The sequence below is a fragment of the Pimephales promelas genome, chromosome 4 (assembly GCF_988280905.1).
Source record: "Pimephales promelas chromosome 4, fPimPro1.hap1.1, whole genome shotgun sequence".
Taxonomy (NCBI): Eukaryota; Metazoa; Chordata; class Actinopteri; order Cypriniformes; family Leuciscidae; genus Pimephales; species Pimephales promelas.
This window is the reverse complement of record NC_142772.1, coordinates 37,583,536-37,608,172: the sequence shown is the minus strand read 5'-3', so window position 1 is coordinate 37,608,172 and position 24,637 is coordinate 37,583,536. Positions and strand designations below refer to the sequence as shown.

The window sequence follows — 24,637 nt, the reverse complement described above, 5'->3', positions numbered from 1 at the left end:
GTGTGGGTGCTTTTAACTATTTTAATCAGGCCAAACGTTAACATGCATGATGATGAAACTCTAACATTAAAAGCAATCAAAATACTGCTTTAATAGCATCAGATCAAACTCATCTGTATTTTCAGTCAGTTTATATGATATTTCTACACACTGCCCAATCTATGCATAATAAAACATTCCTTTCACAAACTCTTATTAACCTAATCATCTAATTAACCTAAGATTTAGTTCATCTTTCACTTTCTGTATCTACTTATGAGATCATCATAGGCAGAGTCAGAAAGAGGTCATCATCATCACTTTTAAATGTAGCATAAGGCGAACCTTGTGGTACATTTAAATGTGACTGCTTCTGTGACTAGCTAAATTTAGCAAAATAATTATGTTTATTTATGTAATTCTGACCGGTCTTATAAATGCTGACTTTTGTAACGAACATAACGTACCTGTATTATTACTCACTGATACAGTTCTGAAGCCATTTGATGTTTTCCTCACTAGGATTTGGAATCTGTGACCTTCAGGTTATGCATTATTCAAAAGATTAATTACCGTATTCACTCTTTAATTAATATTCTTTCAGTTTCATCTCAGTCCTCCTCGCCTCTACCCCCCCTGCCCTCAAGTTCTCAGAGTTCTTCATTAAGGACGTAATTATGAAACTCGTTTAAGCCCAGCTGTAATCACTCTACAGCCCCAACCGATTCACTTCCAGCATTTGGTTCAATTAACGAATGTTTCTTTAAACACAATGAGTCGCCCAACGTAACATGTCCAGTAGGCAAAACATTACCACGTGTATAACCTGGCACGTGTCCTTTTTGAAATGCTCTAGATTAAGAAGTTCTGCATTTCTTGTTAACTGTTAAAAATATATCATCATTTTGCTTCGGTTGGGAGTAACAAAATTAGGGCTGCAGATTGTTTTTGATTTTTTTCTCTAACAAAATTGCAGCTGTATTTCACAGGATGTATCTAAACAGTGGCTGTACATTTGTATGCATTTGAACGAAAAGGCACTGAGCTGGTTCCCGAACACAACTCATCTTCATGTGGCACTTAAATAGCCACTATTAAATTAGAGAAATACGTAAAAGCCAATCCAGGCAAAAACTTTAATTGTATTGATTTGCTATTGAGTGGACACTGCTCACAGTCATGTCCCTGCTCACATTCATCGTTTCTGCTGCAGCGATTATGTCATTTTAGGAAGCTAAGTGAATAACGAATCGTCTGCACGCAATGGGCACTTCTGATTTGACAGCGGGAAATTAAAAACATTAGAAAATGCGGAGAACATCTGAACTCTGAGGGGATGTAAAATAAAACACTTAATATTTCACATGTGTGAGAAAACCCTCAGCCAGTTGTGTGCATGTGTCTCTGTACACTGTCATTTGCATCCAGCCCGACATCTCAGTCGTTCAGTACTTACGTTTGGTGAAGTGAAAGAAGCAGATAGAGGAACGTTCTAACCTATTTCTTACCAAAGCCAGTATTGTGATGTCACTGCTACAACAGGCCACTGGAATGGAACTGAAAATGCTTTGGCACTCACACGGATACAGTTGAAACACTCTATTGTGATCGACTGTTTCAACATGTAGTGAGTGAGTGCAAAGCAAAGCAAAACAGAAAAACGTTCTGCCCCCCCTGGATGCAATGCAACTGTGACACTAAACCTGAGAGGGCAGAAGGGTCATGGTTCGGCATATTTAAAAGCAGCTTTAGATAGTGTACCATGATAGTAGTGACCACAATGGTTCTGTTTTCCACAGAGGAGGATTCGTTGGTAACCTGCTGCTCCACTATATAAACAAATTTCTCGTATTCGTTCCAGTAGCCGATCTGCAAGGGACAGAAACAGCAAAAGCATACTGTAAATAGAATCCATCAATCACTGTCAACCAATAAAAGAAATGAGTAATACAGGAAGAGAATGACTCAGTAGAAACATAATCTCATGAATGATGGAGGAGAAAAGCAAGTATGACGGTAGCTGGAGCATCCAAGTGCACGTTAAAGGGTATAAGTGAGAAATACAATTTTCCTTGATCTTATAAGAGAAAATGTTTATTTGTACTATAAATAACAGTTAAGAAAAAAGAAATGGGAAACAAATTAAATATTTAATGATGAGTTTCTAAAAGAGTGTCTCTTGATTAACTCTTTCCCTACCAGCATTTTTGATAATTTCCATAAAAATTCATGGCCCCCAGAATATTTTGTTGCATGAATATTTGAACATGTAATATCAAAATATCAAAAAAAAGAACAAAGCCTCTGCTTTTAAACAATTCTTTTTTATTTTAGCTTCATGCATTCTATTTTTTTTTTTTTTTTTTAAATAGCTGAGAAAATCACATGTATTTAAAGACTACATGTGCATAAGCAGAGCTTCTATCACTTGTTTCTGCTTCTTTTTCACACGTGTTTTGATCCTGAGATTGTGTACTCTTTCAGAAGATATTTAACAGCGCCCCCTACTATAAAACAGTGAAATTCCATCAATGGCGGGAATCTCGTCGTGTCAAATATGATGTAAAATTCCATAGATGGCGGGGAAAGAGTTAATAGTGACTCTTTTTCTGTTTTTATAGAAAAAAAAACACATTATACAGTATTCATTCTCATCGGCCACCTTTTCAACTGCTAGTTAATGTATCTAATTAGCCAATTACATGTCAGCAAGTGGCAAAGCAGACATGGTCAATACAATTTACGTGACTTTGAAAGTGGCATAGATGTTGGTTTCAGACAGGGTAGTCTGATTACTTCAGAAACTGCGGATCTACTGGGATTCTACTGGGACGTCGAACCTTGAAGCTGATGCTGACCATGTCTATCCCCTTATGACCACAGTGTACCCATCTTCCGATAGCTATTTCCAGCAGGATAATGCACCATGCGACAAAGCTCATCTCAAACTGGTTTCTTGAAGATGACAATGAGTTCCCTATTGTCAAATGGCCACCACAGTCACCAGATCTCAATCCATTAGAGCACACATGTGATGTGGTGGAATGAGAGAATTGCATCATGGATGTGCAGCCGACAAATCTCCAGAAAATGCCTGATGCTATCTTGCTAATATGGACCAAAATCTCTAAAGAATGTTTCCAGCACCTTGTTGAATCTATGCCACGATAAAATAAGGCAGCTCTGAAGGCAAAAAGGGGTCCAAATCGGTACTAGCAAGGTGTACCTATAGTGGTCGGTAAGTGTGTAAATATAGTCTCATTTTCAGCACTGCTAAATGTTCTAAAGTGGCTTCACTGTGACATTAATATTGTGTGAATTTATAGAAACTGCCCTCCCAGAGCCACTAACCTTTCTGGCTCCTCCCGTTTTCATTTCATAAACATCAATGGTGTAATTTGATCGCCGTCCAAAGGAGTCGAACTGAATATTTCCTGTCATACCCTGAACCTGAACCTGCAGAAGGAAAGCACACAGGAACAGTAACACCCACAAAATAACAAGCAAGATAAAAAGAAAAGAAAAGCATGAAACAACATTATTCAAGATAATATAGGTATCATTTAACCATACGGGTGAAAATAAACACAAAAGTAAATACATATCTAAACAGTACTGAACATTCATTTATAGTAAAAAAAAAAAAAAAGTGAATGTTGCTGTTTTTCTAACTCTGAGAAGAAGTCTCTCAGCTCTCTGTCTGAGGTCCTTTGTGGACCCCTCCTACCATTTTGAGAGCTCTTTCAATGTCGATTCCCTGGCTCCATGGTACGGCCGGGTTGGCAAGGCAGTCGCCTGCACTCCCTCGACGGGAAATATCAACGCGCTGACGTCTCAAATAGCGAAATGCTTCAGCGATCACCAGAATGGCATCATGTGTCAGTGCAGATGTATACTAAACATGACAACAAACAGACAAACGGTTTGCACCCGTGGAGACATCAGTATAGAAAGAAAACCACAAGACTAGCAGTTTTTTCAATTCACTGCATTTTGGCCAAATAAGTGCTCAGATTCCATTAAATAAAGGTGCAGTATGGGAGAATTTCGGCAAGAAACATCAAAAAAGAGATGATTAAAAAAAACTACTGCATGACTGCAACATTAACCTCATTAAAATATGTTATCATAAATTACACATCCAAGCATATTCACAAGTGGCACACTCCTAAATAAACACATCACAAATGCACATAACTAAGCATGGAAATAAAGAGAGAGACCTTTAGGGGAGTGTTTCTAGACTCAGGGAACTCTCTCTCATCGAGCCGCTCCCAGCGCTGGAGAAACTGCTGCACGATCGGGCTATCAGGATTTATGATTTGGAATCCGGTAATATTTGCTCCGCCTGAACACACCTTATCCAAACTCATGTTAGAGAACCCCTGCAGAGAGCAATGGCCAACAGTCAAAAGTGAAAGCTCACTCACAGAAGGTTAGGAAATAAGAGCTCTTTCCATGTGTGTGTATTTTCTCACAAGATTAGCCAGGATGTAATGATATCCACGGCTGTTCTTTCCTGAGATCACAACCTGAAAATAAAAAAATGGAAGGGTGTCATCCAGCATTATGTCGGATAGTTTATCAAAAACAACGAATGACAGGCGAAATTGGCAATAAATTAAATGCAAAAGCCTTGACTGCAGAAGGGGGATTCTGTAACTATGGGTATTTTGCAGTCCCAGAGGAGGAAAGGAAAAGTTTGCTTGCGTTTTTCTTTTTATTATTAGTAAATAATTGGGGGGGGTGTACTGGGGAAAAATAATGGCGTCTTTCTTTTTATTATTAGCACAGCTGAATACTAGGGAAAAGTCACGGGCCATGAGTAACAAGGTCTTTTATTGTCCTTTTACGGGTAATAGTCATTGAATATTTGAGATTACAAATAAAGCCAAATATAAAAAATTAAAAAAAAAAACGTTATTTTAAACGAAAAAATGTCAAGTGTCACTACCACAACATTTATGACAGGGAAAATCTACATAGACAGATAGATGGATAGACAGATTTAAAATGTTTTTTCACTAAACCAATCAGGTCAATAGTGCCCATTGCTACATCCATTTTAGTGCTGTGGCAGCACAACATAAAGGTATGACCTAACCACACCCACACCCACACACAGCTATTGATTTACAAATAGCAACAGACAGCCAGTCTGCTGAAAGCGCAGAGCTCTTATTAGCTTTCTCTGAGCACTGATTGATCTACTTGTGGATTTCATTATCTCTGTGACCTCCTAGTGACACACACACGCACACACATTCTTCTCTACTCTGTCTCAATGCATATGAGTGTGTGATGAAAAAAACAACAGGAAAATATAGACAGAGGGTAAAAAAAAGAGAAAGAATAAGTGAAAGAGACAAACAGAATCGGAGAATGTAACAGTACCTTTGAGAGCTGTATTTTTGGATGAGAGGAAAGGGAGTATTTTTAGTTTTCTCACTGTTCCCTTGTTATAGGACGCCGTGCCCTACTTAGACAAACACACGCACGCTTTCACACACACTATTTTTATCACCTTATTTGCTAACGACTTGGATTTTTGGAAAGGTATTGATCGATACCACAAGACTGAGAACTTTCCACTATGACAGACAGACAGTCACTGTAAACCGACTCACAGGCCGACAGATGAAATTATGTGTGTTTTTATTTACCTGCTCTAGAATACTGTTGATGCGTTTAACCTCACAGTCGATAAGGAAGCGCTTCTCCTGCCGACGATCCATTTCTTCAATAATGCGTCGGTATTCCAGCGGATCCACTATGTTCCCCACTGAACGCGCCGTCACTTGCCAATTATTCATCACTGCGGATTCCATGATGGCCTGTAGGATGGAAAACCCTGTAGGACAGAAAAAGAGAGAATAAAACATGGAGTGAAAAACACTGCTACCCCGGGCCTGAGCAGATGTAGTAACAGGGCAGAATTGGGCCAGAATGATGGAGCAAGTACAGCTTCATTTCTCTCTCTGGTTTGAGAACACACAGGAACTGCTGATGCAGTGCAAATCTGAAGGGATGAAAGGAGGGAAGGCTGAGAAAGAGACATGGGGAATGTAATTACTGCAACTCTGCACCAATGATACCAATGCAATGGCAGAATGCACATATTTTATGCATTCAGTATGTTTGTGGCCTTGTATTTCTCTGATACGTTCCACTACAGATCGAATCCACTGCAAATCATATATTTTACGGAACTGATCAGGTCTTCTGCAATACCTCAGATCCACTGCAGCACATATTAGACCCTCAGTGAGGGTTTTGTTTGCTCTGATATAAGCTATGATTACCGTAAAAATTTGGAGGAAAAAATGTCTTTTCATCCTATATGTATTCAAGAGATCGCCAAGGAAAGTGGTGCAAAAAATAAAACATTTCAGATAGATAGATAGATAGATAGATAGATAGATAGATAGATAGATAGATAGATAGATAGATAGATAGATAGATAGATAGATAGATAGATAGATAGATAGATAGATAGATAGATAGATAGATAGATAGATAGATAGATAGATAGATAAGACTTAACCTGTTCAAAGCAAACAAAAGCAATAACACCCTTAATCACCTTTCAGCTCAAGGCCATATACACACACAGGGCACAAATCAGCCCAGTTCTATTTGATCTCGTTTTTAGCCCCACGACCACATTTATTATAGGACAACACGCGCACACATACTCTCAATCACTATTTTAATTAGCATACGTCCTAGAGTGCCAGACCACAAGGCTGTTTAGCAGTGACCAATTAATCAAGACTGACAGCTTGCAGAGAGGTGAGAATTCAAATGACATACATACACACAGGCACTTCAAATCTTAAAGTCATACATGTTATTAAGAGGAAGGGCACATGCCATGTGATAGCAGCGCTCAGACCTGCAAAGGTTTATGAGTTAATTAAACACCGTTCCTCATTAGCAATTAAGAGGGTCTTGCTAAACACTGTATGGACAAAATCTTTTACAGCCCTTCATTAAATATCTCTTAACCTCTAACAGATTCATTTTCCAAATGATATACTTGGCCTTTTGAATTATTTATTGAGTATCTCTGCCAAATATTTCGACAACCATCTGAACATCACAACTCGATGTCTCTGAATGTTTATGTGAACCATCAAGCCAAGGATCCAGTCTCACGCAGAGATTTTTTTTAATCGTCACTGTTTAGCATATTTAACAGATCCAAGAGCCCTGTGGTGATGTAAAGCCATTTAAAGTTTGGCACTACCAGCACAACTCCCAGCTGACTGTAGTGGATGATTTCAAGGGTGTTAACAGATTGAGACTGTCTTCGCTATATCACTAAATATATCATTTGAGAATGATAAGATTCCAAAGAGTATGATCATGTGCTTCAATGGAAGAAAATCTGACATTTTGTACAAATGTTCAATGAGGTCTCTGAATTTTTACACCTATTGTAGTAGTATTGAAGTGGAGGTCCAAATAAAATTCCATTAACTTCTAGCTGTGAGTACACAGTTACTCCAAATATTCTGTGCATTAGTATGATGGGTTTAATCCATTAGGGAGGAAAACAAAACAATGTCTCTCTCGTTATCTTAAACTGTCCCAGTAAGCACTCTCTTCAGAGTAAACAAGCTAGGAAAAAAATGTGTGATTGTTGGCCGTAAGCCCATCAGGTGATTTGGAACACAAACAGAAAGGAAAACTGTCTTCTATAATACCAATGTTTGACTCTGTGGTCACAATACATGATATAAGGAGTGATGTCTACTGCTTTAGCTGTAAAAATCTGATTTCTAATATTTGTGTGAACAAAAGCAGACATTAGACCAATACAACTCAGGCACGTGCAGAGATAGACCCTAAGTGGTGCTCAAGCACCTGCCATTGCAACTTTCATAGCTAAAATGTCCTCCTTTATAAAGCAAGCATTTATTTATTCAAGATCAAAAAATGGTTTGTTTTGATATTGGGTGACCTGTGTGACATCACATGGGCAAATATATTTTGCCCCTTTAAGCTTAAGCACAACCAAGCTAGTCTGCTGTCGTAAACATGCGTCATTAAAGGTCAGAAATACCACTAAAATAAATAAAAATGCATCCAAAACTCAAGATATGAATTGCCCTTGTATGAGTTCTTGTATTTTGTGTTTATAACATAATATTGTTAAGGAATATCACACTATCCCTATTTTCCTGAATATCAGTATGATTTTTTTTTTATACAAGAGAGTGTTTTTTGCCAAGTTCCAAACTAAGCAGAAAAGTTGCGTCTCCCAGTAACACACAGCAGTGTTTCGTTCTTGAATGATTCATCGTTATTGAATGAATCAGCTGAGTCAAATATTCAATGACCCATTCATAAAGTAGACACTGCTTCTTTCATGAAAGAATCAGTCGGTTTGAACGAATTGGTTGAATGAATCATTCTATGATACACTCATTATGCCGCCATTTCTTTTTTTCCAACATTTCATAGTTCTATATTCAGAATGTTCTATTTAGAACATTAATATCATGACATTTTTTGGGCAATTGTAATTGCAACGTACATGGTGGATAAATGGCAAGATGCATTTTGTTGATACTGATTACAATTAATTGGTATAACAGCCCTATAATGTGTGTAGTGCTAAATAGTAATCATAAAATTTGAAACTTTACATTTTATAAGTAATTATACAAGGGCTACCTTTTTTCATTTGAGCACCTGCCCTCCAAAAAGTTAGTGCACGTCCCTGACAGACTTGGTATTCTATTGGCCCTGTTTCCACCTGCATGGTATTAAGATGCTTTTTCAGTCATCCAAACACACGCATTACTGTTTACACCTGATATTAAAATGCGTTTCAAATGCATCTCCTGTGACCACTTGTGTTCGGATGTCCTTGACACGTACTCACCTCTTATTTTGTCACACTGCACACCACTTTTGTGGTGCACGAATACTACTGACTGAAACCATGTTATGCAGTGGAAGTTCGATCATAGATTTGAGTTCGATGCATGATGCCTGTGGTTCGATGCGGCTGTGTCGGCGCATAACATACATCATAAATAAACTTATCGGATTGGCTTACGGGTAACCAATGATTTTAAACTTCAGACAAGCGCCCCCTAGCGAGAGAGAAAACACTTCTCTATTACGCCATTCCAGACTCTGTTTATGAAGCAAAGTGAAGTAGCAGAATCTGGAATTACCAGGCTTGAGATCCCCAGCATGCATTTTATTTATATTTTTTTATAATATGCTGTTACGTTCAATAAGCTGCTTAAAGATGCTAACTCGGCGTCACAATATGGTAGAAAAGATCTGTTGCTACCTCAATTTCATTACAACTTTAAAGGTATAGTTCACCAAAACAAGTCGTACCACCATCTGTATGACTTTCTTAGTTCTGCAGAACACGAAAGAAGATATGTTGAAGAATGTTGGTAATCAAACAGTTTTAGTGTGCACTGACTTACGTTGAATAAAAAAACACCACATTTCTCAAAATATCTTCTTTTGTTATTGCGTTTTAATTTTTGGGTGAACTATTACTAGTGTTTAAATACTTGACCACTGAAAGTATACGTGTTTGTGTGTGTGTGTGTTTACTCACCTCGATCAGTGTCATAGAGGTAGACAAATTTCTCCCATTTGTAATGGGCTAGCAAGCTGAGCAGCGCCCCCCGGAGGCTCGGCCGCATCTGCAGGACAAACTGCACATCTGTGTCCGTGGGAAAAGATGGAGTGATGAAGGAGGTGTGCAGAGCGCCGCAGAACGACGTTAATGTGTTCATTGACCTCCTGTCATAGAATCCAAATATTGCATACACACCCCTGGAGAACTGAGAACAGACTGCCAGACCAAGAGAGAGATGGAAGCATCAGTCAGTACATTTTAAAATAAACAAACATTAAACACACAAACTTACAAGCATTTTGTATTATGACACTCTATACTGAGTGTACTTGTGTATCTGAGTGTGTCTTTAAAAAAAACCTGAAGAGACAATAGCCTGCTAGCAGATAGGGAGAGATTGTGACATCAAATTTGATTTCACAGACTGCATGTATTGCAATATGGCGTACATTCTTCTAAAATACAAATCAAATGTCTTGTTATGTCTGTCTTGTTATTTATTTATTTTAAAATACCCTAAATGCAGAAGTGATCAAAATTATTTAAGATAAACTGCAAATGTTTCTAAATCTAGCAACCATGTAGCTAAGCTGACAGTAGACAGATTGAGTTCACTGACGTCTCCACAACCCTAATCATGAACGAATCCTTACAAAATTCTGTGTTAAGCATCAATTCAGCTTTTGCTGTCTTATTAACTGAATATATACAACCATATGTTATCCAGAAAGAGTACATTTTTACTATTTGTTTCCCAAAGCATTTTTTTACACAAACACCTGCCTCTTGAAAAAAAGAGAATATGAGAGAATAAGGGAGTATGGAAGGCTTAGAGGTTAGTTGATTCTAGGAAAAGGACCAAACAGGACAAATGTTCCCAAATGTGTCCAGAAGACATACAAACAAAAAAGCAAAAGAATTATGTGGCACGTAAGCATGAGGGAGAAAAGGAAGAAAATACAAGCAAATGTCAAATTACTCAGAGAGCCCAGAGGTTAAAAATCATCACACGCAGATAAACACACACATACGCAGCCTAACTTGAAAAAAAATATGCTCAAAGGGTGATGCAGCAAAGAGAATATATATTCATACACATTTTAGAGCTTTGGTACAGCAAAAAACAACAACAACAAAGACCACCTTTGCAAACACACACACACGTAGGCCTATACATAGAGTCATACCCACCAAAGACACTGAAGGGGAAACATACTCAATATTTAAATTAGGAGTCAGTCCAAATGTTTGTTTTTTTTAATGATCAGAATTTTAATCCACTAAAATTGTGGTGGCTGGCATTGCTTTCCTGGCACCACCCATCAGTCCACACTCCAGTCCAGTAGGTGGCTGAGGCTGTATGGTGCACAGAAGCGCAATCGTGCCCGCCATTATTTTACTTTTAATACTGATTAAAAACAATCAGAGAACTTGGACAATGATCAGTGAGACACACAGCCTATATTTTTTTGCTGACATTGACGTTTTAGTAATTGTTCAAGCGAGTTATCTATACATGAACGTTTCCACATTTAGCCTCAGTGGTCACTGCAACTTCTACTGAAGCACAATGCAAGCGCAAACAGTGAAAAAATTAGGCACAAAATTAAATCTTGAGGAAGTGTTACATATTGTTAGTGTTACATGAAGAATAAAGCAATATTATTGATGTATTCCACCTTCACACTAAATTTATACAAAGCTTCTGGAGTTTAGTTTGGTTAATAATATATACAGTAACCAACTGTATTATAATATAAATTAATGCAATTATTTGTGATTGACATTCTTTATAAATATGACAGAAATAGTTTTCTACAACCGAAGTTTGCTATGAGAGAATAATATAGCAGTCGGCATTCACCAACTGGATAGTCATTAAACGAGTCCAAAGAAAAATAACCATACACATCATATCTACACAAAATGAGAGCTGTTTTTGTGTAGGTATATTATGTTGTGGTGTGTGGTGTGCGTGTATACAGAGTCGGCCCGAGCCTTTTGGGGGCACTAAGCAGAATTTCATTTGGGGGCCCCTCCCACTACGCGGAGTCACCTGTGCTTGCCGGTTATTGACACAAATATCACGCAATTACGATACATTATAAATTAATAGAGTGAAGTGTAAATACTTCATAAAAAATAGATAGCCTACTTAAATATTTTTTAACTTTTACTTTACTATTTGAAACTTCTTAAAACAAACTGTCTCAAAACATATCAAATCAATTATTTGCTAAAATAATGACAACTGAGAAATCAAAAACATTATAAGAGCAAGGGTTCAAGAACGACAATTATTGTTGAAAACTCAATACAGTCTCAACACAGTGTAACTGTCCACAAAATCTTCTTCGTCTTATTATTATTATTGTACATGACAGAAACTAACAAATTATGTTATAATACAGGTAATGATGTGCTGGCGCTCGTTGGATATGTGTGTGTATATGCAATGTATTTTTCCCCTCTGGGCTTGCCGATAGGAATGGTTCAATTGCTGCACAAAACATACCGTAAATAATCATGCAAACATGATTTTATCTTGCTCTTTTTTCTCCACCTATGTCATTTTCTTCGTTCTATTTTCGGCACCAGAGGGATAATTCCTTTTTTGGGACATGGCCTAACATGACCGCGATTCCGCGACTATGTGCAGTTGCGTACGAATTGTCTATGCACGTGCGAGGTGTCTAGATTGTGCGCATAATTTAAACGCTGGCAGACACAGCAGCAGTAGGGAGGCATATTGATGAATTCCATTGATTGCACGCATAAATTCCGCATTTGACGCAAGGATGCTCGTCCATTTCCGGTTGTGGAGATTAAAGCGGAGGAAAACCGAGGAAAACGGGATTATGGCAGAGTCTTCAAAATGTACTGTCCTCCAGTCTTTGAAATGAAACATACATACGTTTAGATGTAATTTTATATAATAGTTATGTTTATTTCATATAATTTTAAAAAGAAGCATAAACACAACGAGGGGTGTCTGTTTTATCTGTTTTTGTGACTAACGTTTCTTTAGTCACAACCATGGAGTATAAAATTCAATATAAATTCTCGGTATTGCATTGGACTCTCGGCGGAAGTTATCGAGCATCCTTACACCTTCACCGGAAATACCGCCGTGCATAGAGCCCATTGTTCAGAAAGGATACAGAAGTGGTATCATGTGTTATCATGTGTGTCAGATCATGTCCGAGACGTCAAATTCCACTCGGCGCAGCCCGTTATCAGCTGTCAATCAAAGTTAACCGCCCTTATTTGTCATACATTTTTTATCTAAATATGATATAAACTAACGAGTTAGAAAAAAGTTCACCCCCCTCACAGTTGTCAGGCACTCGTAAGCTATCAAAAAATACAATAAAAGTCCATGGGACCAACCTGTAAAAGCAGGAATTTATGCTGTGAATACAGACATTATAACATGGGGTCTATGGATATTTGCTTCCTTTTGGGACCTCCTTCTAGCGGATTTTAGATGTATTGCAGTTTTTCGCACTTCCGGGTAGGTTTCATTTTTCAGATTAGAATGTTGCCACTTGTTTTCAACTCGATTGGGGGCCCCAAGCACAGCCGCTTAGTTCTTATGCCTCAGGCGGGGCCTAGGGGTATCTGTCTAATATGTCTCTTTCTATATTGATTGCGCCTCTGTCAGCATGATGGAACAAACCAAATGTTCAGAAAGACACATTCAGTTCTTTTTAGGTGGTTCGGGATTTTGGACATCGTGCCTCATTTCCAAGTTAGCCTTAGCGTTATTTACCAGCGGAGACAGTTTTCAAAAATTTTTCATCCAGTCGTTCCAGTTGCTTAGTTCGCGGGTGCTAGGCTAGCGTGAGTCAACGGTAACTGCTAGCCTGCCATTTAAACAAGTTTTACCCACTCCACAGTACACCAAAAGCAAATCAATTGGAATGCCAGACTATTGATGTAAATGTTAAGAGAATAATGTTAAAAATCAAATACTCTCTAGACCAAGGCCTAGTATTTTTTTCAATCTGTCTCCAGTGGGCTGGGCTAATCCCAAAAAGTAAAAACAAGGGGGGTGTTCTGAAGACAGGCTATTACCTGTGAAACAGGGGTGCTCTGAAAACACCCCCATTAGCGATTAGTGCTTTCCACCTGATGAAATTAACACGTCAAAAAATAGACCAATCAGAATTGTTTTTTTTCGGAGGGGGGAACTGGATTGCGAGGCCCCCTAGTGGCACGAAGCCCTGACCGGTTGCACAGTTCGCACAGCCCTTGCGACGGCTCTGTCGGCATTGGTCGGCATCTGTTGGTGCAATGTGAATTGGCCTTAAAGTGGACATCAGATGCCCATTTTCCACAAGCTGGTATGATTCTTTAGGGTTTTCATGTAAAGTTTGTAACATACTTTGGTGACCCGTTTCGGTGCATGTCTCTTTAAATGAGCAACTGCTTACCCCACCCCTCTCGTCTATAGGGGGTGTCACACAAGACACATAAATTGCTGCCTTGGCAGACACTATACAAATGGTTGAGGGCGAAAATATGCTAATACGAGACAGTACAGTGGCTGTGGGCGGTGCATGAGTAATATGACATCATATTGCTCAGAAAATTCAAACGGCTTGATTATTGAGAGTGTTTAGACTTTTTGAGGGCCAAAAAAAGGAGTAAATGCATTTTTTTGTATGGTGGCTGTGTCCACACAACGCAAAGACACATTTTTATGCAAACACCATATAAAAGGGAATTTTGCCTCCGATGGCGATGACCCCTCTCAGATCAGGATTTTTGGAGCCAATCGTTAATCATGGGGGGCAGTATATCTGCTGAAGGCGATCACCAATCATGATCCATTTGAAGCCTTTTTGTAGAATTATTTATATGAATGCTCCAATCAGACATTTGTGAATCTTGGAATCTTTTTTTTCCTTTGAGGGGGGAGGGGTAGTTTTTTTAAGACATTTTTCAAAAAAAAAAAAATTCACATGCAGCGCATTTTTGTTTTTACAATGGGGCAATTTTGTTGCACAAATAGCACAAATAAATGTACACATAGCCCAAAGATGTGTTTCATTAGTACTGTACTAGTACTCTGTGCAATGACAATAAAGTTGAATCTAATCTAATTTTTTTTTTTTACCCACGCTGGACAGAGCATGAGATCGGTTTATGAGAGCAAATTGAGAGATTTGCGATTATCGACCGATAGCGATTGGTCGCAGATCAATCGGAGCACCCTAAATATTTTCGTACTGTATGTATTGTGTTATACTACATGTTAGTGAAACGGATTATAGAAAGGAAAAACAAAACTGATTGTAAACAGAAGATCAAGCCATTTTGATAGATTTTTTTTTTTTTAAGAAATGCATTTCGTTTAGTAAGATTCAGAAGACGCATTTAGAAAATAGATAAGGTGAATTTCTATTTTATGCCATCTTTATTTTTACAATTCTGTTTGGTTACACTATGCAGAAATTATAGAGACATGGTTATGATTACATGTCTCTCCCTCCTTCATTTGTTTTTCTGAGCAAGCAGGTTACATCTGCTTACTACCTTTCTGCCCTTCTTTTCATCTGTTTTGAACGCTTCAGGGAGCAATAAGTAAAAAAAAATGATGAGAAGACGGAAAATCGTAGAAAGGGAGAGAGAGCAAAAGAGTGAAAAATAACCTGTTTACAAACCCTCTGACCCCTACCGTTTTCTCTTCACTACACAGATTGCCTCAATTAAAACAGCAGGGTCACTGCATACGCGTGTTGTCAAAATCTTTTCTCGCAGGATCCATTTGACGCACAAATCGCACTCACAACACTGTGAGCGACTGGACTGAGCTATAACCAGCTCACACCTGAATAATACAGGCCCTGCATGCAAAAGTTTGTGTGCTCTGATTCAAACACCACCCCAGAGAGAAAAATAAGTGTCTGTCTCTATTTATGAAGCATTCTTGCATCACTGTTAAAGCACTTTGTCATTCCTGTCATGTTATTCCTGGATATGTACTTTGAGCTTTGAGAGCATCTCCACAGTTTATTCATTAAACTTTAAAATCACCTTCAGAGTCTGAGGGGCATGTGCATATGTCTCCACTTGGAAAATCTTTTTTTATATTGTTTTTAAAAGCCCAGCGATTTTTTGTCCAATTGGCCAACCTGATGCCTGGAGCAGTGTGTGTGTGTGTGTGTGTGTGTTAATGCAGTGAAGAAAGATCAATGACTGCAGCAATAACACCATGATAAGAGAGGAAACCAAAAGCTCAAACACAGTCTCTCACATAGACACGCTCAGATGAGCAGCCAGGCCAGTCGAAGACACAAAATGGTAATGACAGCAGCTGTAAACAGGCATTTTATAATGATGGTAAAGCTCTCTCACTCACACACACACACACACACACACACAGAGTGCAGGGCACTAACCCTTGCACTGGTTTGGACATGTGTGCAAATGTCAGCCTGCACTCATCATCATCGCTCTTTCTCTCGCAGTCCTTCTCCCTTTTTTTATCATCTCTCCATTATAAAGACCTGAGGCTTGTGCCACGGAAGAGTTTTCACATTTCTTTCTCTCCTTTTCTTTGCCAACTTCCCACACTATCAGTCTTTATTTGTTCTTTTTTCTTTTTTTTCACTAACTCACTTTCTTTATATTAATAATAACTACAAATAAATGACTTTAGTCAAAGACTAAATATTACAGTTTATATTTGGTTGGGTTTTATTTTATGAATTCACTGGAGAAAATGTTTAAAGGAAAAAAAATGGAGCATGTGTCTTTTGTAGTTGGGGGGGGGGGGGGGGGCTTCATGCTGACGCCTTTTGACGTCTAGTCCAACTAGAAAGAAGAATACTTGATAAAAAAAACAAAAAAAAGAATGCATCCGTAATGTATGCAATGAACTTTAAAGTTTGTAACAACAGGTAAAACAGTATGGGATTCAGTGACATACACTCAGATATCAGAAACAGAACTGATCAACAGTCTTATTTATAGGGTGTGGGCTGAGAAATTATCAAAATTCAGACTTGTGATGAGAGGGAATATTGTACATGCATGTACTATGAGACTTCCACACAATTGAATTTTCTCAACACCTACATTGTGAAAATGATCAAGGTCCTGTGACTCATTGCTTGAATTGTTTTAAAAATTAGAATCTGAGGGTTGTCTCCAGCCTCCTCACAATATGTCCTTGCAAATCAAGCCTACATCTTTGGTGAGAATTGAGCACAAGAACAAGTCTTTTCTAAGTCTTCCTATGTCTATGATTCTCTCTCTATATATATATATATATAAACCCTATATATATATATATATATATATATATATATATATATATATATATATATATATATATATATATCGTTATGAACACTTAAAGGAGAACAGGTGCGGGATGTCCCGCATAATGTAGAGAAAAAAAGAGCAGAAACTCACATGCGTGCGTGACTGAGAAGCTATTAGACGACTCCAGATTGTCTACGTTATAATTCAGGTGAAAGGGTTTCTCAGTAATGTTCTGATTGGTGTTGTAGAGCTGAACGGCGAAGCGGAACGCGCTGTGTTCCTGAACCGTGGAGCGCATGAAGAGACCACCTGTATGTGAGATCAGATGAGTTAGGATCTAGTGATAACATCTACCTGAATTTACACTTGTTCGAATGAGAGATAGTAGTAGGCTAGTGTCATTCATGCAATTCACACTCTGTTTGGCGCTAGAGGTGCAAACTTCCCGAATTAAGAATACGTGGGTGATGCAGCAGGTTACAGGTAGATGAGGATCAGCACGTGTGCAAGGGGAGATGTTTTATTATTTTAAGCAAATAACCAAATCACTTACCGATATTGATCTGGTTTGGAAAGCCTGCCTGTGTTTGCAGCATCAGCCACGGCAGGAGCAGGACGGTCGCGTGCGCTCGCCGCCGCATTTTGTCTCCGACCTCTAGAATTCTTCAGCTCGCGCGCAACATCCAGACCGGGCGCGAGGGCGACAACAAAATCCTCCAGATGTGCACCGACTCCCTCACGCGATGCCGGATAGGTGCATTCGGGCTACAGGACGAGAGGCGAATACGAGCAAACAAGCGCAAGAGCTTCTCGATTCAGGACAGCACTGTAGATCATCCAATCGGACCGTTGATCAAACTTGATGTGACGTGAAATTACAACAGCAGCACCCGCGTACGCGCAAACGCACGCGCGCAACCCGCCACTGCGGACCCGCGTGCGCAGTCCGCATACAGCTCAGAAAAATCGGCACGCGACTCTGAGAACCGTCCACTTCAAAGACGTCGTTCAAACCTTCTATATTCAGCCACAAATCCCGTGTCCATTTGTGCGCTCGGACCAAACGTTTTACCGCGCGCGAGCAGATAAAATGTAAAGTTCACGTACAGCAGCCCACAGGTCCGGACAATTAGGCTACTATCCCACACCGGCATGCTAGTCATATAGTGTTAAAGTACGAATCTGTCGAAAAGCAAGAGGTGTCAATAAACGAGAGTAAGGTCCTTCAGTATGAATTTTTAAACAGAAATATTCATATTTTATGTCGAATAGAGGTTATCTCTGCAGGCTGTGTTAACTTGAGGTCTTTACCAAACACACTGCACTCACTGCATGTGTAAACAATCCAAATTTGTATTTTTTCCCCTCAGAATTTATCAGGCGGTTCTCAAAGAGTTTTGTGATTTAATCACCTATTATGATTCTATTTTTTTCCACGTAAGTATTTATCTATTTTGTCTTGTCCATATAATAAGGAGAATATTTTTTTCTATTTTAATCCTCTGATCTGTTTGATCACTGCTGTTGACTGTGTGAAGTCTGTCTCTGGAGTGCTTCATAACACAAGCTGTCCTTTGTTTATGCTTATAAGAACTGACTGACTGGTATACAAAACATGTTCCTCAATATTGATATTTTAATGTGTTTATGCTATTATGGGATTTTTATTCTTGAAATATGCTCTGCTAAGAGAAAAGCTCTCTGCAGGTGCCTGTAATTATGGCATGCTTCCACGTTTTCAGCCTTGACATCACCCAAAACTGAAAGCTCACAGCACTGAGCTGGATACGGCTGACTAACAGCGACCCAGATTTCATCAGCTCCTTATTTCCTGTGTGTGTGTGTGTGTGTGTGTGCATTTAAACTGACCATACAAGCCATGTCTGTGTATGTGGTGCCAGATTTATCAGACTGACTCTCTTGTTGAATGCAGACACACACACTCTCTAACAATCATCTCACTCACATTCTAAGTGAACCATGTGTGTGCTGATGTGAGTTGACCATCTTGTCTTTTGGGTAAATTTTAACTTAGAACCTGATGTGCAGATGGCTGGACAAGTATATACAAATAGTACATAAACAAATATTTATTTAAGTCACACATATCTATAAAGAGAATTAACTGCCCAAAATGACCAATCTTCCACCAGTTTCTTACAGATGTCACTCACTAATGAAATGTATTGCGCACTGAACTGGATTCAGATTAGCATGCAACTCGCCCACAATAAATGATTGCCACAGAAACAGTGATGTTGTCTACAGCTGGCTTTTTCACTCTGAAACAGCAGCACAGATGGAACGCAGCTGATCTGATTTCTTTTGAGTGCCCCGTACTCCCACGACAGAGAAAAGCATAAAAGATATATTGAGGGGAAAAAAAAAAAACATTTGATAAACATAATAGGGTTCCCTCACAAGCTGTGCAAAATACTGCACGATAAAAACTAATCTATGAGGCCTTAAAACTAAAAACAATTCTATATTCTATAGATTAATTTGTTCTTGATATTAATTATCACTGATGCATTAGCACTACACTTTATGTAGCATAACAGTAACAATGTCACTGCCCCCCCCCAATCCAATTTACTATAGTATCTTAATGACACTACTATAATACTGCTGCAAGCTTAAGAGATTGATTAAAGGAACTTACTAATTAATGCATATGCATAAGCACTGACACACGCACGTACATACGAATGCACGCACAACACACACACACACACACACACCAGAAGCCCTGGGGAATTATCTGTCCTATATTCAGGCAAGTGGAAAGTTCATTCATTCTGCATAATGATTGAGAGCTGGGAATAAAATTAATTTCACTGCAGGTGACATTCAAATACCTGTGAGCTCTCATTACATGCATTCATATTCAAAGTTTCTTAAAATGTTTACAAATATATCACACACACACACACACACACACACACACACACAACACGTGTTATTTACAGTGACAATGAATAAAGAACTATTTGTATACAGCCTATTAATACTAACAATGTAAAGACTACAACTAGAAAATAACTATAAACAAAGTATTTAGAAGTATATGTATTTTAAAGTGTTACAAAAAATATAAATAAGAATGAATAGTAAGATTGCATGCAGAAGCTGATGTTTCTTGGTATATTGTGCCTATTTCTTTTCTTTTTTCTGCTCAACTATGCTAGTTGCAAACAAATTAAATAAATGAATTTGTTTTAAGTTTCTTAAATAAAAAATGAGTCTAGTTGCATTTAGTGCTCTGCACAGCTGTCACAATGATCTCACCATAATAAATGTGCAGGAAGTGATGCGATATTTAATGTGGCCAGTGGCATCAGCTGGTGGGCAGTCATCCAGAGACACAAGAACAGCGGTTTTGCAGCAATCACTTAATTTTCACACTGAAGAAAGAAATGGACAAACAAGTGAGAATGAGACATGTCTTAGAGAAGTGTCAGTGCAGATTATGAGTTTAGTCAATACAATGCTACAAGGCACACAGTTCTTTGATGGACAGGCTGAAAATAATAAATAAATAAATAAATCATCAAATTACATAATCAAATTTCAGCATGTATTTGAATGTGACCATTACGCCTGGTACGACAGAAGCTCATCTTGTCAGATTCTAATTGGACCAATCGGCTACAAAAGCTTTTAAGAAGGAGTTTTCAGCAGTAAACAGCTTTTATCCACTTCATTTTCTGAGAAGCCATTTGGCCCCAAACTGTCACTTAAAGATCCAATGAAGTCAAAATTGGACTTTTGTGGCTTTTTAGTCCATGTCTGTAAGTTTTTACGCCATCCATATGCTAGTGTAAGTTCTATTTACTCCCAAAAGTTGACAAAATTAACTTAAATAGTTACAGTTTTTCCTTTATATTAATTTTTTTTTTACAAAAATATGCTCTCAGAGGCATAGCCACAAATTTGTCCAATAAAATGCTCTTCAGAGTGAAAAAAAGTCCTTTCCTTCTAATACCATATCTGACCAAATCATGGTTCATTTTCATCAAAACTATTATTTTAAACACTTATCAGTGCATAAAAATGCACTTGCTTGAGTTTGACCATGCTTTTAAGAATGAGACATTTTACGTTAGCAACGAAATCACAGCGAAACAACGAAGACAGCCATCCATGTCTAAAGACAGCTGATCCGAATGGAATTTAATGATGCTAACCCAAGTGTATAGACTGCACAATGTGGGCTATTTAAGATTTAAACACAGAACTCCTTAATTTATATGTCACTTTATTATGAAAGTCTTGTAAGCCAATTTAGTCCAGAAACTTTCTCTTGCTCTAGCTCCATCCATTCCCTTCACAACTCTGTTTCAGTCTGTGCGTTAGAGGGGGAAGAAATATGGCCAAATTGTTTCTCAATAGTAACTTCTTGTTTATTTAACTTTAGTATAAATATCACACTATCAATCATGCTGTTGTATTAGCTAAAATGCATGATTGGGAATCTGATGCTGCTTAAATAAAGACACTTATATTTTAATGAAATAGTTAAAAATGGCTTGATTTTAAAAATTAGGTTTAAAAAACAAAAGCACCCAAGTCTATACTTAAAGTCTTAGTAACCACAGCTCTGACGGCTGATTTGTAAAATAATGTAATGTCAATAACAGCTAGCAAGTAATCAGAGCATTGTGTGTCCACAACTAAATATTATAAACTATTTTTCTATTTTTTGTAAGAATATATGTGCGTTTTATTTATTTTTTTAACAGGTCTGGGGTGATGCTGACCTGTCAGAAACTGGAGGAGAATAACTAATGACACATGGGCTGAAGTGATGAGGAGTATTTAGTATTTTACACAACACAATGACCATGAGCCACCTGGATTGAATTTACACACCACATGGGTCAAGCTGTAATTTATCTGTATATCGGTTATATGCGTGTCTTCGTATACCGCTCACTTACACTGGACATTCTGTAATAGGAACTCATGGTTGACTAAGCGCACACACACACAGTAACAGCCTCAGCAGCCATCACTCTTTCTTTTTTCCCCCCATTTCTCCTCCTTCATCATTTATTCTCTGCATTTTTTCCAGGCAGAGATTCTTCAGTGCCGACTCACTGAAGCATAGAGATTCGCCCTGAGCACAAACACGCGCACACACACACACACACCTAACTTGTCTCTGCAGTCTCTCACACACACCATCTAAGAGAACAAATCAGATTTACGGCAGATTAATCTCTGACTTCTTAAACAGAACCACAGCACAGAGAGAGAAACAGATTTATATTTCTTTTTATAGATTCCATTAATTATTTTTAACGGATCACTGTTCATACTCAAAGTATTTCTCAATTTCATATATGCAATACGGTTTTCCAAGTTATTGCAAAAATAGTTTACTAGACTACCTTGTAAAAAAAAAAAGAACTTTATTATACTTCAAAAGAATATTCATAAGCCCATACTTGGCACTTTTTATTGCAATTAAATTTAAATGTGTTAAATTTGCATATCTACTTTGCATATTGTCTTTGGAATATGGTTCTAATTTACTGACAATTATTTACGGTAAACGAAAATAAACTATAATGCCATTTCTACTAAAATGGTCTTGCATTTAAATGTATTTGTAATTACACATTTTAATAAAGTTCCAATTTAGTACATTTAAAATATAACATCGAATAACACTACTTAAATTTATAAGTATTTTACATGTGCTTTAGAATGCTAGTCAATATCAAAATAAAGGTACGCCTTTTAAAACACAGAAAATATTAAACAATGAATTAAAATGTATTTTAAAATAAAACATTGCATTTGACATTATTACAAAGTGCTCTGTTTAAAAATGTACTTGATTATCTTCATTTATCAACAAGTACAGTTTTAAAAAATATACTTTTAAGATGCTTTCAAGTGCACATTCAGTACAATTAAATGGTTAGTTCACCCCAAAAATGAAAATTCTGTAAGTAATTACTCACCCCCATGTAGTTCCGAACCCGTAAGACCCGAGTTCATCTTCGGAACACAAATTAAGATATTTTTGATGAAATCCGAGATCTTTCTGAACCAGACATAGACTGCAACGCCATTGCAACTTTCAAGGCCCAGAAAGATAGTAAAGACATCGATTAGAATAGTTGTGTGTGTGTGTGTAATGGTCCTCAAGTAAACAGCATCGAACAATGGTGAGCCGGAATTCTGACGTACAACCTGGAAATGCTGTACTGCGTTTACTACGTCATCTGTGTAGCACAATGACACGGAAGAGAAGAAAGTGTTGAATAATGTCGTTATTTTTTCCAAACAAAATGTATTCTCGTCGCTTCATAACATTAAGGTTAAACCACATCTTAATGTCTTCACTACCTTTCTGGGCTTTGAAAGTTGCAATGACGCTGTCTATAGCTTTCCAACCTATAGCTGGTTCAGAAACCTTTTGGATTTGAAACCCGTCTTACGGGTTTTGAACGTCATGAAGGTAAATAATGACAGAAATTTCATTTTTGGATGAACTATAGCTTCAAGCACACTTTTTCACAAGGGTATGCTTGGAATCTCTTTAATCCAGATTAAATCACTAATTCAGATTCAGCAATAAGTGCTTTTACACTGCTTCTAGTCAATAACTTAAAGCACTCTCTGAAATCAAACACGGCTAGATGATTGCTTGAGAACCAGTGCTCACCGCAGCAGAGAAAGAGTTATCACAGGGGAGGTTTATTTATGATGTTCAAATTGTACTGCCGATGCAAACAGGCTGTAAATTCCATGCTAATATGTTAATGAATAGCCTGCAGACAGTGCCTGTGATGTTCAAATCAAGATTCTACATGATTCAGTTCATGAAAACATTTAGCTAGGAGCTGCTTCAAGTTAATACCACCGATCAAATTCTGGGTGTTTATAATTAGCTGCTTCCTCGGGCACATGCACTGCATGGCTTCATCAGTTTTCTCAAGAGCCTATATCCACAAGGGTCATTCAAACTTCATCACACTTTATCCGTCTACCTGCTACGGTTTCCTCTAAAGCTTCGTACAGATCCGCAAACCTCTGAATTGAAATGCGACTGATGAGTAAAGCAGCTGGGGGCGTGGCTTAGAGGGCATTTGATGATGCTGCAAAACACCCGTTGCCGTGACGATTGCACTGATGGCATCATAGAGAGCAGGAGATCAAACTCTGCCTTGCGGCAAAAGTCCAACAGCACAAAGTCTCCCTGCAATGCATACACACTCACAGGAAACATTAGGGGTTCTAAAATATCAAAGGAAGTAAAAGCCTCATCCATCATTAAGTTCCCCTTCTTAACCCCCTTGGGACTCTATCATTCCTGCACTTTCATCTGTGTGTCCGTCCTCTAAGTTCCCCGAGGAAACCGTTCTCCCTGTCCTTGTGTTGCTCACGCAAATATGCCCTGTCAGCAGCTCTCACTGTCCATCTGCTAGAGGCCTGAACCCCAACTGCAACGCGCCAACCAAAAGAGCAAAAAGTGTGTGTGGAAGAAAGCGGGTGTATGTGTTTGTCAAGCTGAATTATGCCCCATGGTTTCTGTAGTCGAGGTCAGACTCTGATATAACGTTATGGACCGTTTTCATGGCTGGGATCTATAGCGATCACACAAAGACCTTGACATTACCGATCAGTTATTTACAGTCACGCATGACGTCCATGAACCGTTTAGTGTGGGTCACAAATCTCCTTTCACTGAGGTTCTGATACTGCTGCAGCGGGTCATACCACCTATTACTGCTGCACACACTTCCATGC

At 38.3% G+C, this 24,637-nt stretch overlaps 1 protein-coding gene across 7 annotated transcripts in view; it reads right to left on the bottom strand.

The window, feature by feature from the left end:
- gria3a (glutamate receptor, ionotropic, AMPA 3a) overlaps positions 1 to 19,462 on the bottom strand; it is a 39,842-nt gene extending 20,380 nt beyond the window's left edge. The window contains exons 1-10 of one of the 7 annotated variants that reach the window (XM_089130440.1): positions 17,427 to 19,455; positions 17,024 to 17,182; positions 9,794 to 9,814; positions 9,575 to 9,682; positions 5,643 to 5,830; positions 4,458 to 4,511; positions 4,203 to 4,364; positions 3,707 to 3,874; positions 3,331 to 3,435; positions 1,741 to 1,848 (exon numbers count right to left, since the gene is read on the bottom strand). In XM_089130440.1, coding sequence (XP_088986566.1) covers positions 1,741 to 1,848; positions 3,331 to 3,435; positions 3,707 to 3,874; positions 4,203 to 4,364; positions 4,458 to 4,511; positions 5,643 to 5,830; positions 9,575 to 9,682; positions 9,794 to 9,814; positions 17,024 to 17,182; positions 17,427 to 17,514 — 1,161 coding nt within the window. In that variant the 5' untranslated portion in view covers positions 17,515 to 19,455. The other 6 variants (XR_005620417.2, XM_089130441.1, XM_089130442.1 and 3 more) reach the window with 6 other exon arrangements.
- Positions 19,463 to 24,637: the final 5,175 nt, after the last annotated feature.